At 38.2% G+C, this 14,815-nt stretch overlaps 2 protein-coding genes across 2 annotated transcripts; one reads left to right on the top strand and one right to left on the bottom strand.

Annotated features, from left to right (window-relative positions):
* Positions 1 to 1,037: 1,037 nt before the first annotated feature.
* pebp1 (phosphatidylethanolamine binding protein 1) lies at positions 1,038 to 3,202 on the bottom strand. Its single transcript, XM_042488248.1, has 4 exons — positions 3,000 to 3,202; positions 2,566 to 2,698; positions 1,891 to 1,991; positions 1,038 to 1,463 (listed from the first exon to the last, which is right to left on the bottom strand). Exons 1-4 carry the CDS (start codon positions 3,133 to 3,135, stop codon positions 1,246 to 1,248), a joined length of 588 nt encoding a protein of 195 aa, XP_042344182.1. The 5' UTR covers positions 3,136 to 3,202; the 3' UTR covers positions 1,038 to 1,245.
* Positions 3,203 to 5,471: 2,269 nt separating this feature from the next.
* On the top strand, positions 5,472 to 14,347 carry vsig10 (V-set and immunoglobulin domain containing 10). The gene is given in 10 exon segments (XM_042488234.1): positions 5,472 to 5,658; positions 5,752 to 5,994; positions 5,997 to 6,065; positions 6,883 to 7,188; positions 9,892 to 10,182; positions 11,751 to 12,035; positions 12,285 to 12,398; positions 13,149 to 13,161; positions 13,770 to 13,912; positions 14,013 to 14,347. Coding segments are annotated over 10 exon segments (1,611 nt in total). The 5' UTR covers positions 5,472 to 5,606; the 3' UTR covers positions 14,108 to 14,347.
* The last annotated feature ends 468 nt before the right edge of the window (positions 14,348 to 14,815 follow it).

The following is a 14,815-nucleotide window of genomic DNA, read 5'->3' as shown; positions in this document are numbered from 1 at the left end:
AGGTCATTAAAGGTACGTGGATAAAAATGAGCAAAGTTCAGGTCAATTACTCCTCATTTCCTACTACAATACTCATATCCGAACCGTGCCACTTAATGGTTTCTTAAACAGTTATCATACCGTAGTATAAAATGATCATTTATTTTTTTTAAAAACCTTAATAGATAATAATAAAGCTCTGGAATAAATACAGACACTAAATTTAGATGTCAGTTCTTTTAGTAAATATGTAGGTTTATTGTACCTGTTAACAAACTTACAGTAAGTCTTTTATTTCCTGCAAACTCCACTGAAGTGCTGAATGTAACCACGTTCCAAAATGCTCCTGGCTCCTGTCACAGTATCTACTTTGCTGGATGATATATTTCCCCAAAAATAAAAGTGATAAACAATATTATTTTAATTTTAAGACCATTTTAAGCCACTGTTATGATATTATAGAATAATGAGCAACTAAAACCTTTCAAAGAGCAATTCACTTTTAATTCTGGAGAATATTCGGACTTGGAAATTGAAATCTAAGTATTTAATTTCGACATATCCCAGATATATATAAAACAAACGTGTTTGTGCGGGTGACACAGATGAGAGGAATGTGGCAGCACGAGTAGGAGTGACAGCAAACATGTCTCAACAGTTTGTTTTTCTGCTCATTTAGCTTTGGTGCTGCAGAAAAAATGTTGAGGCACTGTGTGGAGGATTAATGACTGTAGAGAAAACCCCTGCTGTTTTTCTTTGGCATCATAATGGCTTAAATGTTGGTGACACTTACGTAAACAAACACGTGTAAACACCAGTTACATCACACAGTACACGGACATGACCTCGATGATTTTTGCTGACCTTAATTATCATGACAGACCTACTTAAAATTCAAAATACAATGGAACAAATGTCTTTATTTTTGGAGTTATTGCTCACATTTAGAATTTATCATCACAATAATTTATCATTTAATTAATACCAAGGTGTTATGGAAGTTATCCAAATGAGCCTCTAAGCATTTATTACAACATTTCAACCAAAAAAAACAACCATTTCAGTGTTTATCAGGTTTATTGCAGGTGAGTGAAAGTTATTTTTTATAGCATGGTTAGGCAACAGTGGGAAAAAAATACACTGATCTGTGGCACGCGCACAAAAAAAATGCTTTGTTACTGTTGGGGTTTTTTGCTTCTTGAAAGAAAGGCCATTTCCTTTGTGGGATTTCCTCGTGCTGAACGCTCTACAGCCGAGTCTGTTCATTTATTTTCCGGCCAGCTGTTCGTACAGTTTGGGGACGTAGTCGTCCCACTCGGCCTGGTAGCAGGTTCCAGCCACCGGAGCTCCCAGGTTGTATTTCTGCCTGAAGCTCTGGATCTTAAACTTGCCGCGACCGTCTCCGGAGCGGTTAGTGAGGACGGTCTCGGTGCAGGACAGGCTGCCTGGCTGCTCGTACACCAGCCACACGTACCTGTGGAGACCTGAGGGGACAGAGAGAAAGGATTTAAAAGTGTAAAATATTGATGCCAGCGTGCAGATACGTGCCAAACTTTAAATGTAATAACAGTCCTCTGAAAACTTTTATTTTATCTTGACATATGCTGCATGTGTTGTCACAAACAGGTCAGTTTAATCAAAGTAAATATGAAAAAATACAGCCCCGGACGCTGTTTGTTAGTCAGTTTTAAGGCTTTCTGACAACCTGCAGACTCCAGGATTCAGACACTTTACTTATCAAGCAAAGCACAATGATTTGTCTTGAACTTAACCACAAATTTGGGACGTTTTGCAAAACAGGGACACAAATCCATCACATCTTACGCTGATCAAACACTGCATTTAACTGGTTAAAAGGAAAACTATCTTTCTCGTTTAATAGTGCTTTCTTAAAGCTTCTTTCTCTCTTACCGGTGCCCTGGGGAGGACCAGAGCCCACGTAATCAGACATGACGCGGCCAGAGGACACATCGTTCCCCTTCATGTTGATCACCAGAAAGTGGTGCCACTCCCTAAAGTGAAAGGCAAAAAAAGAAAAAGAAATCTTTGACACAAAGGAAATTAGACCCAGGTGCCACACCCTTAGATTTTAGTGATTTTGTACTTATAGCCCTTATCATTTTATGGTTTTATTACAAACCCAAGTGTGTTATTTTTACTTGAATTACTCACAAAATTCTGTGTTAAATTATTTCTATCTTGTATTACTGTATTATTGTGATTTAAAGTTTATTGAATTTCAAATTTGTCAGCAACACAAACCAAATCACAGATAACATAATCACTGAAGAACACCAGAAAAAAGAGATAAAGAATGAAGAAAACGAAGAAAAATTTGAGTAACACCAAAAAACTAACTCACAAGAGCACGAGTGAATGACAAATGAAGGTGAATCAGGATTTAAGTTACTTTATTAATGTTTTATTATTTTCTATTGTCGTCTCTTATATTTTAAATATTCCTTTATTTATTTTTGTTACATTATTTTATTTCATTTTATATATTGTTTTTAATGTTTTTTATTATACATGACTATGTGTGTGTGTGTGGGTGTGGGTGTGGGTGTGTGTGGCTGCTCCTCTCACCTAAATTTCGGGTTTTCCCTGCTGGGAGCGTCAGGGTCAGTCAGGGCCAAAGTGTACAGCTTGCTGGGGTCGCATCCCTCCCACTCGATGCAGGTGGGCCGATTCTGCACCTGCACGTGAACACAGGTGAAAACTATCACAAGTGTGAAGTGAAACTGACATTTCTGAGATTTTGCAGCTTTGACGCTCATTTGAGGGCGGTGTTCGCCGTCCGCATTACATAAGCCAAAGCATTGTTTGCAAACACGCTGATTGTTTACAAAGCACTGTTTGCAAACACGCTGACACCAAATAATTAATTACAAAGCATTGTTTGTTAGAAGAAATGCGTTATTATTTTGTCGGGAATCTGCCAGCTTTCACTCTGATGCAGGAAAAAAGCTAAGTTAGCACAGTTGTTAGCGCAGTTAGCCAACATTAGTTCGCTCACTAACCTGTGTGTGGAGTGAGCACTTTACCGAGCTCGCTGATTTCCACGGAGCCGTATTTGATCGTCAGAGGCTGGGCAGGCTTATCCTCGACCTCCTGCAGGGCGAGACGCCCGGTCCACTGGCTCAGGTCTGTGGGCATTTTCACTTGTAGTCCGGGTGCAGATACGCTGACTGTACGGCGACAAGCACGCACACAAACTGCCACCAGTGGTGCGTTCAGGTGCTACTGGGAGATGTGGAGACCGGTGGAGAAGTTGTGCGTTGGGCTCAGATGTTTTTGAAACTTGAGCAAATATTATAATTTCTGTCAAAAATAATTGGAAGAAGTTACGAACAGATCTGAAATTTAGGGAAAAAATATATTTAGAAATAATATATAATAATAATAAAATTGAAAAGCTTAATAAAAAAGTTTGAGGAGCTGTGTTGTTCAGGTAAATACAAGTATCGGACTCAGTATACTCAATATCTAATTACTAATTATTAATTACTTATTATAATAATGATAATAATAGTAATAATAAACAATTTTCTGGACACTACCCCGTATTTTTTTATAATTATTATTATCTTCTAATTGTGTATCTGTCTCTCTCTCTCTCTTTTTTCTGTTCTCTTTTTTTATTTTCAACAGTTTGACATATTAGTCTTGCCAAGCTACTTATTGCCTTTTGGAAATAAGTCAAATCAATTTGCTCAGTTTCCAAAGGTTTAAAAGCATATGAAAGGCATGAACACAGCACAAAAAAAAAACCCTGATTCAGGTTCCAAAAGATTAAAACATCTGTATCCAAATAATGTTTGAGAATAAGAAATCAATTTTAAATCAATTAAATCATAATGATAATATCTTGTAAAATTCCCTGTGTTTTTCAGTAAATAACACCTGTATAAAATTTCATTGGTAGAAAATTACTAATTTTATTATTCGTTTTCACCACAGTATTGATATATTAGGAGTAACATATGCTAATAATCATTCATAAAGTCAAGTAGTGTGTAGATAAAGTCTGCTCTACTAAAACAAATTTCCGAGCAATCTGACTACACGTGAACGCCACAAACTGCACCAGCCGCTCTGACCACTAGAGGGCGCTGTCGTCACTCTGTATCCTGGATCGTGATTTGCTAAAATTTCTGTCAATCAAATCACCATCCTGCTCTGGTCCCGCCTCCAGCTCACATGCGCCATTAACACACTTTCTGTTTCTAGACTTCCCATTTTTAGAAACTGGGTTCTGACTGTGAGATAATTATTTCATTAATTTGAGAATATTTTAGCAAATGATTGTGTCACCTCCTCAATAAGATGCAATATTTTTATTCATTTATTTAAAGTTTAAACTTATTATTTATTAACAAACACACATGCACACAATGGCATTATATACACTAGTAAAACTGAACATGTCAGGGGTGCATTCAAGGAGAGAATAAAAATCAAAATATAGCCTCTTAAGTTCGTGTGAAATTTATCAAAAACACTGCTTATCTTTAGTCTTTGAGGCCTTTTATTGTGGTGCCATATTGGTGAAGCCCCTATAAGAACAGCTCAAAATCTGGTCTGGAGTCCGCCCAGCTCTTCTGGTGGACGTGAAATCTGCCCAATATTAAAAGCAATTATTTTTGTATTTTAAAAAAAAGTCTCTCTCCACCTCATGACTTGTGAGACACATGAAAAATGTCTTTATTCTGCAATTGAATTGTTTGTCTTTTCCTGCTTAGAAAAAGTTGAACATCTACCCAGTATATTCTTGATAACATACAGGTATATAAAACAAAGGGATAATAATATCAATGATGATGACTATGATGATGATTAATAATAATAATAATAATAATAATAATAATAACAATAATATTTTTTCATTTTCTTTATTGCAGAGGTTCATTTCTTCATGCCTCAGAACACATAAAAATAATTTTGTCACATTAATTCTCTATGTTGTATGTGATATTCGTACAAAATAAGAAAGTATTTTCTAAACAATTTCAAGACAAGAGCAATAAATTATAATGTGGACAAATAAAGGGATAATAACATTAATAATACGAACAATACTTATTATTAGTATTCTTATCATATAAAAATTCGAATGTATTTTCTCATCAATTAAAAAAGGTATACATTATAATTAGGAAAAATAAAGGGGAAAAATAATACTAATAATGTTTATGATGATGGTGATGATGATAATAACTTAGTCTAATATACTACTACTATAACAGTACACTACAGTACTACACTACTACAGCTATTCACAATAATAATAATAACGCATCATGTTATAATGAATAAGAAAAGGTGTTACTGTCCCTTTAACCAGGTGAGGTCAGGGTGTGGTTTATTCGTGCCAAAGTTTCCGGATCAGCATGCTCTAGTAAACAAAGCACGTCCGTCAAATCTGCAGCGAAGAAGAGTCAGAAGTCACTCTGTGTCAGACTGGTCACCTCTGAGAGGCGGCGGTGTCATAATGGGCGGACTGGTGTCCAGTGTGTCGCTGCGCCCTGCAGACAGGCTCACACAGGTGGACTAGTCAGACAGGTTTGGAGGTGAAGCTCTTTTGTTCACTCGGTTTGAAGGCGATGTAGCTATTTGGAGGAGTTATCATGAAGATAGTCGCGACTTTAACGCTTCTACACCTGAGTTTATGTGCGACAGGTGAGTTTATGACGTGGACACACGGTCAGGTGAGACAGGTGAGTGTGTAAATCCGGCTAACGTTGATTCATTCTCTCTCTGTGTGTCTCACAGCTGCAGTTTCGGGGAGTGACTCCACCGAAACGGCTCTGACAGCCGCACCGGGCGACACCGCGCTACTTCCGTGTTACGCCGTCGGTAACGTAACACCGACTGTGACAACATGGATGAAAAACGGACAAGCGCTCGTGGCAGGTGGGGAGTCCTCACCTGGCCCCTCACCTGTCGGCGGGGAGCGCCTCTCAGTGCTGCATGATGGGAGTCTGAGCATCAGGGGGGTGACACCTGGAGATGAGGGCACTACACGTGCAGCTCCACACTGCCGGGCAACAACATCTTCCACGCACGCGTCCTGCTGCGAGTGGCCAGTAAGTTAATACTCATGTGTCCAGTAACGACGAGACCACAGCGGGACTTTTCTCCAGTTTCTTAAAGCAGCTTTTCCAGTAGAAATGTCCAGAGCTCAAACTGGTTCTTCAACATGACAGACACCCGGAAACAGGTGGCTACAGGTGTGATGGGTGACGGAGAGCAGGGCACGAGCGGAAAATAACACTTACAGCTGCTTTTTACATTATTAATCAATGATTAAGTACAGAGCGAAATCATTTATTAATTAATCAACTGACAGAAGTGTAAATATATAATGTTTATTTATATTTTGTATTAACCGGCCAGCACCAAATGTCATTAAATGTTGATATTAAGGTTATGACATTTCTATTTAATTTTTTAATTGATGGTGAGTTGCTTTTGATTCTTTTCTTTTACTCTCATTTTTATTGTATTTATTGCTAAGTAACAGACCATCTATTTCTATTTGTTAATTTATTTTCGAGAATGGGGCTGTTAAAATAAGATTTTCTTCTGCCTGCCCCTTTTCCATCACAGGATGTAATATGGCAAATAACTTGTAATTTTATTTTAAACTGTCTGTTTCCATGAGTGGAAATAAAAATAAGTTAAAGAACAGGTTAAAAAAAAAAACCCAAACTGAATGTTTTGGGGTTTTTTTTGCTGTCGGTTAAACAAACAAAGCAGTTTGAAGACGTCTTTTCGGGTATGAGGAAACCGTGATGAGTATCTGTTGCTCCTTTTACACATTTATAGAACAAACTCTAAAAGAAAAGATTATTCAGAGTGGAAATAATTGCTAACTGTAAGTGCTGCTTCTGCTTTCTTCAGGCGGTCCAGAAAATGTAGCTGTGTCAATCAGTCCCTCCACTGCCTTGTCCAACGGGACACTCATTGTCCATCGGGGTTCCAGCGTCTCCTTCAACTGCTCCGGCTCGTCCTACCCGTCTCAGCAGCTGACCTGGACCTTCACGGGAGCTTCGTCCAGCAACGAGTCGCTGGCTTCAGGCTCCGGACCCTGGCTCAACCTCAGGATAGAGGACATTCAGCCCAGCGCTCAGGGACTTTACAGCTGCAGGGTCCACAACAACGTGTCTCATCAGGCAGCCAACACGAGCACACAGCTGCTAGTTTACTGTAAGTACCACCAGACCAAATACAACTGAAGTGTGATGTAGAAAAGTATTTATTTTATTTTTTTTTTATTAACTGAGTTACACTTTAGAAAGGGGAGCTGGAAATGGTTGACCTTTTTCCAAGCCATGAGAAAACAGTGAAGAGCAATATTAATTTTATACATATTGTATAGCAATGTATATAAAGCAGTGTTTTTTTAAATATATTTAAGTACAGGTGTCAGTCGAAACCTGGGTAAAATACCAAAATACACTTTTTTCAGTACCTTTCTTTACAAGATTTAAATGTTGCAACAACAAAAAATGCCAAACCTGTCTTTTTTAATTCAGCAAAACAAATCAGTGTTTAATAAAGTCTTAACACAAGCAAGAAAAAATACATATAATAGGCTTTTTTTCTATTTTAATTGCTATTTTATTTGCTGAATATCTGAAAAGAAAAAGATGACAAAACATGCACACAGAAACACAATTATTTTCCCCAAACGGCCAGAATCAGAAATATCCTCAGTCTTAACTTTGTGTACAAAACACCTCAGTAATAACACACTTCTTTCAAAACAGTTATTTAAAATAAAAATAAATAAAAAGAGAGGAAAACCTAACCTTAACATTGAAATAACCAAGTTGTAAACCTCATCCCAAGCCTAAAAAGGGACAAAATTAATTATTATGATGAAAATCAGCATAGTGTTATTAGTGTTACCTTGATAATTAATTGACCTACATTAAGGCTTCATTATTTTAATTCAGTACATGACATATTCTCAGAGCGGCTTTTTCCAAAGACATAATAGAAAGATTGAGTTAAAAGTGCAGTAGGCGATGCTAACCCAAAACACTGTGTGTCAGTATCTCCTAAGTCATCTAGCTGTTAATTACTTTTCTTTAAATGGGAAACAACATGACTCATCCTGAGCTACGCAACACTATTTGCTACACTCCCACATCCTGGTCCATGATGCAAAGAGCTACAGCTTCTTAGTAATGAAATGTGAATAACATAGTAGATATTAGCTTGTTAAGGAGCACGCTGACAGGAGGAGAGGTGAATTTGTTTGCATGGTGAGTTCAAATATTCACAATCTTTCTCCAGAGTCACTGACTGACAAACAGTGCAAAATAACACACTTTTTTTAAATATTTAAATAGGCAACGGAAAAAAAGCTGAGTTATCATTCAGTAGCAGCAGAGACAAAGACGAGAGAAACGTCAAAAAAAAAAGCTCAAGCAAATATTTTCAGACCGACAGCACAAAGATATCAAGTCAATGTGGTGTTTTCACTGTGATGTTACAATAATTTCGTCTGTGTGGCTTCTGTTATCAAAATAAGTTTTATCTGCAGGACATCAGATAACAATGCATTGAATGGACGTCCTGAATTCTTAACACACACACACACACACACACACACACACACACACACACACACACACACACACACACACACACACACAGTTTCCTGCGGTCTTGCTGACTTCCGAGAATTACTTGCACTTATCTTACAGGAAGGCAAGCTCCAACCAGTCTTTCATGAATTTACATTTTAATGTTATTAAAAAATGCTTGTCGATGATGCACGGCCTCGTGGTTACACATCGTATAGATTAGATGACACTTTATTCTGAAAGCCCAACAGCTTCTTGAAATTTACAAAAAAATGACTGATACCTAAACAGAAACAAAGTATTTATGTCCTTGCAGTCAGTGGTCAGAGAGATCCAGTTGAACATCCAAAAATTTGTCGTGGGGTCGTGACCTCTGACTCACCTTGTAGAGAGAATGACACATATAAGCAGAGTCCTGTGGCTCTTTGCTGCACACTAATCCTGTCAATCTTCAGCTGTCCTATCCATAAATATCAGTAAATATTTATTTATTACAGTTTATTTGATAGGGACAATGCCAATTAACATAACTTTTGGTACTTTCCAACTCCTATCAATAATGTGCATACAACAACAGTTATGGTAAAAAAGGAGACAAAAAGGTAAATATTTACATCAAGTTTAAATAGTAAAAAAAAAAAGACAAATATCAAGGTTACATGCACGTAACATCAGCTATAAGACATTAGAAAATACTTTAAAAAACTCACAACTTTGATTTTGCTTTGGCCAACGTTTAGCACTTTTGTTAGAAATCTTAATATTTTGTGTTAATTTCATTTTGGTTTAAAGATGATAATATTTTAAGACTACTAAAAGACAAGGGTGAAAAATACAGGACGAAATAGGATCGCTACTTTTAGGGAAAAGAAATTATTAATGAGCTTACTACTACTTTCCCTCATTTCATCCTTTATGCTTCAATACTGAAGGGCAGGTGCATTTATTTTATTTTTTATTTATTGGTTTATTTTACAGCAAACATAGTGGCAAGTTCGAAAACTTTGCATGTGGGGCTTCTAGCTAAGGCTAATTTGCACCTGCTGTCCCAGTTTGGGCTTTTCTATCCAGAATAAAACAGAACAGAAACAAAAAAATATCACAAAACATCACATCCTAAAACATGCGTCATATTAGGCACATAATAAATAGTCACATTAACATATTTCATCATCAGTCTCCGTGTAATTAATGCACGTGCAGTGACGAGACTCCCAAAGAAGCTTGATATTTAGGTGAAAGCCGTCAGATTACACAGATGCTTCTGTATTTTTTTTTCTGTTTTCTAACTGATGTTTTTTTGTGTCCTGACTAGATGTCCCGGACAGACACCCTGAGTGTATGTGGGCGCCAGCACAGGACGCCTCTCACATCCACTTCAACTGCACCTGGTCCGGAGCGTATCCCACCCCGACGCTACGCTGGGGGAAGGACGAGGGAGACCAAGGAGCGGGCTGGAAAGGGCACATTTATGCATCGGAGGTGACGGACCACCTGTCAGTGATGCTGAACCGCTCCGTGCTGGCCGACGGGGAGACGCTGAGGTGCATGACCCAGCACCCGGCGGTCGCTGCGGGGAAAGAGAAGCAGTGTTCGTTTACCCTCAGTAAGCATGACGCGGTGAAAAACGAGCCTCTGAACAATCCTGAGACGTGCAACCGCTGAATCTTTTATGTGCTTTCTGCACTCAGTTTTCTTAGTGATCACACCTTGCTTTAATTTAAAGGGCCAGGTCATCGAAATTATGAAAAAGAACATTTTCTCAGCAGCCAGCAGTTGAAAATAACCAGGTTTCTGTCTCCACACCGGCCCAGTTATTAAAAAAATAACATTTAAACATTTTAACGGCAGCTTCAGTAGAAACAAAGAATTATTCCACATAAAAACGTTCTGCAGTGAGTTTTTTTTAGATTATTCAGTGCGGCGTTTAGACATGCAAATAATTGAAAGCAATGGGCTTAGAGTTGGTTTAACTCCTGAAGCTTCGAGTCTGAGTTTTCAGAGTCCATCCCAGTGCAGCTGAAGTCAAAAGGATTTTATTTCAGGTGTTGCACCAAATTCTGTGACCCATCTGAGTCCATGACCCGACCCCCGACCCCTGAACCCTAAACACTCAACAACTCACAAAACTCTGATTTTTAGAGGGAATCTGGCACTGGATCACAGATTTCAGCGTCCCCGTCAAAGCCTTTGCGCACCAAATGCATTTTTAAAAATAAATAGACTCCGAAACTTTTGTCCATTATTTAAATTTTCAAAACAGGTTTGATTATCTGGATTTTTTTGCATCTGTCTCTGAATGTGTTTGTGTTTGTCCCGAGCTGACATACAGCCAGACAATTAATCGAAAAACTGTGAAAAACTCCTATTTTGATGCAAAGAAGCAAAATGACAGGCAGCTCCAGACGTTCCACTTTTCTGTATTTTCACGCAGTAAATGACATGTTAGGGCGAGCTAATCTGAGTATGTATGGCTGCATGGCAACGAAAATCTTAGTGGAGTATTAAGTTTCATAAACGGATCAGGAGGAATTTTGTCTTTTCAGAGTTAAGGGCGAAAAACAGCGTATGTTTTCATGTAAATGTAGTCCTTTCTTTCTGAAAATATTGCTGCTTTGTTTTAAAAATGAAGTTTTTCAGTGCTGCAAACACCAAAACCAAATCATTTCTATACTCTCTGGTCAAACGAACCTCCTCCCCTGTAGGCCACATGTCCTGAACTCCAGTCACGACATATAAGATCTGTTTCTCGTTTGAAGCTTAACCCTGAGCTCCTTGTTTGATCTCATAACTTCTGTTCTCATAATTAGATTTTAAGGAGTGCTGCTAAGTGAAACAGCCAAGGAGACACAGTCGGTGGAGTGCCACTGAGGACACAGTGCTGCATGCAGGACGTGTGGATAGTGAGTCACGCAGTAGTGTAAGGGTTATCACAGGGCGGGACGGCACAAAGGACGAGTTGACGCAAAGTGTGTGACACTTTATAAGCCTGCATGAGCTCGTCTGCATTCCTCGCTGTTTATAAAGCTCTGAGGTGCGTCTGTCGATTAACGGTTTTGACTCCCACTGCGGCTAACTAGTATAAAAATAAAAACCCTTACTGCACTGACTCTTTGGACAAATCATGTCTGCTGTCCAAAACCAGTTCAATGTTTTTCCCTCTCTCTCTCCCAGAGCCTCCGTACCCTGAAGGCGAGCCGATGGTGACGGCGCTGGAGGCGACCAGCATAACTCTGACCTGCACCGAGTCCGTGTCCATCCCCCCCGCCGACACCACGTGGAGGAAAGGGCTCGAGCAGGATTACATTGTTCCAGGTTCGAAGTACATCCTGTCTGAGCAAGGCCCCGTCCTCACGCTGACCATCCTCAACATCAGCAAGGACGACGAGGGCGTCTATTTCTGCCGCAGCGAGAACCCCCTCGCCGTCCGCGTGCTGGAAGTCTACCTGACCGTGAAGAGTAAGTCAGGGACGAGAGGGAGGGTTATTGCATGTAAAATATTTTTAAAAAATGTAAAATATGTAAACATAACAGAGCTTTAACGTCAGAGAGTTGAACATACAGTTCTCACCACATATGAATGGACCGCAGATTTAAACAATAAGCCGCTGCAGGTGTGTATTGCACCCGAGGAATGCTGATAAACCTGCTGCTCCTCCTTTTTACTGCTCCGTAAACGTCTCCTGTCGCGGTGTTTTGTCTCGACAGCCTCCTCTGCGTACACAGGAGCCATCATCGGCGTCTTCATCGCGGTGCTGATCGTGGGATCGGCCGCAATCGTAGCCAAAACCATTTACTCCAGCCGACACCGGATTTGTCTGGGTAACTTCTCATTTATTTGCATAACGAGCGCAGAAGTTACAAATACATGCATCAAAATCACTCTGCTCCAGTTAACCCTTTAACATCTGGATCAACATCATTTTCCTGTGATGCATTCAGATGCATTTAACATGCAGTTAAACCTCTGACGACTGAGAAAATTGGTTTTATTTTCTTTTGAAAACATGGGGGGAAAGACAATGAGAAATTTCCTGCAATTTGCAAAAAAAAAAAAAAAAAAATAGTAAAAGGTGACAAGAAAATAACCTGAAAATTAGCTGTGGGGGGATAATTAAATATGATCAAAAATATATATTGTATTATATAAATATACAATATTTATAAATAATAATAAATAATGTCCAGATAATTATATTTATAATCCTCATAATTATTTATTCAAAATTATGCTACAGAAATTTCACTTTATTTTATTTTAGTTTTTTTTTTTTACACTTTGTTAAGGTTCTTTCAATTTTGTTTTTTTACTTTTTTTGTTAATCATTTTCAGATAATATTCTTACTTTTTTACTAGTTTCTTGCTAATGTTTTTTTTCTTGTTAAGTAGCTTGTTGTCATCTTCACAAGCTTTTGAAGGAAATCAAGCAATTTTCACAAAAGGTTAATCTATGTCATGCTCATTTTTTGCTCACATTACTGCATCTGTAATGTTGTGCATGAAAACTGCCAAAAAGTCAAAATCATAAAAATCCAGTAATTCTTATATTTTTTGTCCATATTTTGTTTCAGGAAATGGCTTTGGGTGAGTATCTTACATTTACGTATCTAATACAAACTGCATGCTGTTTTACACCTTATACATTAAATTAAAGGGATTAAAATATTATTGAAGCTAAATTTTAATGAATTTGATTTGATGCATAAACATAATTTTTTGAGTTTCTTAATAAAGCAGCCCAAATACCAATTCCTGCACTTATTATGGCCTCAATAGACCAGAATGCAATGCTGCTGCAGTAGTAAAGGACTGGTTAAATGTTTTTAAGTTTGCCTAATTTTCCAAACTTTGAAATTAAACCAGCCTCCAGTTTAGCATTTTCATTAAAACCAAAATAAATCAGATTGATTTTTGTCCTGCATTGAATGAATCCTACAAAAACCACAATCATCTGAGAAAAATACAGAATTTTAGGGATCGCGGGCACCTTTTAATTTGGTCACTTTTCAAGTATGAATGCTTTACATTCTCAAATGCCTCCTAAATGTATTTGGAAATCGGACACAGATGCAAAATAACTCCTGGGATGCGTTTTCCAGCAAAGATTTTAAATCTTCAGTCTTAGATTATTATAATATAGTCCCTGACCTGCAGATACACTCTAAAATCACAATTTGATTTCTGCTCTCCAGCCAAATGGAGGAGGACAGAGGAGACGTGCTGAGTCTGGTGGAGTCAGACGACGAGCAGATCTTTCAGGATGCCGTTCCCCGGCTGCCTCCGATAACCAACGGACGCCACACAACGCTCGTCCAGATACATCGAATCCCATCGAGTACGACCTCATCGCAGCAGTTTACAGTGATTTAATGGTTTGTAAATGAGCCATTAAGTTTTTTGTTATTTCAAATTGTCCTTTTTGGTTTTTTTTTTAGGTGATAATGAGGATGCAGAAACTGCTGACACAAGTCCGCAGCAGCAGGAGGACACTGCACAGACTGAAGAGCCGGCGGATCTTGTAACATTTTAGGTATTGGGTGTTTTTAGATAAATGTTTTATTTTAGGTAAATAACATTTACTCCCAGCGACAATGTGAACAGAATCGGTGTAAAAGCTAAAAAAAAGTAATCATCTTTTAATTTGTTATTTTTTTAAACAGGGTTTTGAACTTTTGTAAGCTTATTTCTATGATTGATTTGTTTGTACAGCGTCTTAATATGTTGCTCTGATATTGAGATTTGTTCAGTAAATGAAGCTGTTTAAACAAAATGTGATGTGAGAGTGGCTTCGCTCATCCGAAAGTTATGGATTTACGTGCATCCCCACCCTATGCTGAACACACATTAACAGATCAGCTGTGACTACCCCGGTAAAGAATTCGACTCTGTACTGGAACCAGTTTAAAAATGTGGTGGAGTCACTTTGGCTTTCGAAACATCCCACACACACGAGACAACTGACGGTTTTCTTGCCTTTTTGAAATCATCTACATTCAGTCATTTTTAAATCTGAGTATGAAATATTCTTTTTTTTGACTCAGTCTTCCTGTGTTGTCAATATAAAACATTTGGGGAATTCTTAAATATTCAAATAATGATCTGAGAGTGAAATCACTTGCAATCTGCATGTAAAAATGGAGCCGTTTACTCAGCTAACAGTCTAAGAAAATGGTGTAATTTGACTGTAATTCAGCCTTAAACCTCCTAAGTTGCAAATTATCCTTTAAATATACTCTTG

Source organism: Plectropomus leopardus, chromosome 6, assembly GCF_008729295.1.
Source record: "Plectropomus leopardus isolate mb chromosome 6, YSFRI_Pleo_2.0, whole genome shotgun sequence".
NCBI classification, from domain to species: domain Eukaryota; kingdom Metazoa; phylum Chordata; class Actinopteri; order Perciformes; family Serranidae; genus Plectropomus; species Plectropomus leopardus.
Note: the sequence above shows the minus strand (reverse complement) of the source record. Positions and strands in the feature narration are given on the sequence as shown.

Excerpts from the sequence above, each read along its gene's own strand:
- pebp1 (XM_042488248.1), bottom strand. The coding sequence starts at position 3,135 with ATGCCCACAGACCTGAGCCAGTGGACCGGGCGTCTCGCCCTGCAGGAG. Across the intron at positions 1,992-2,565 it reads AGGGAAAACCCGAAATTTAG|GGAGTGGCACCACTTTCTGG; the intron begins GTGAGAGGAGCA and ends CTTTCACTTTAG. Across the intron at positions 1,464-1,890 it reads TGGTCCTCCCCAGGGCACCG|GTCTCCACAGGTACGTGTGG; the intron begins GTAAGAGAGAAA and ends CTGTCCCCTCAG.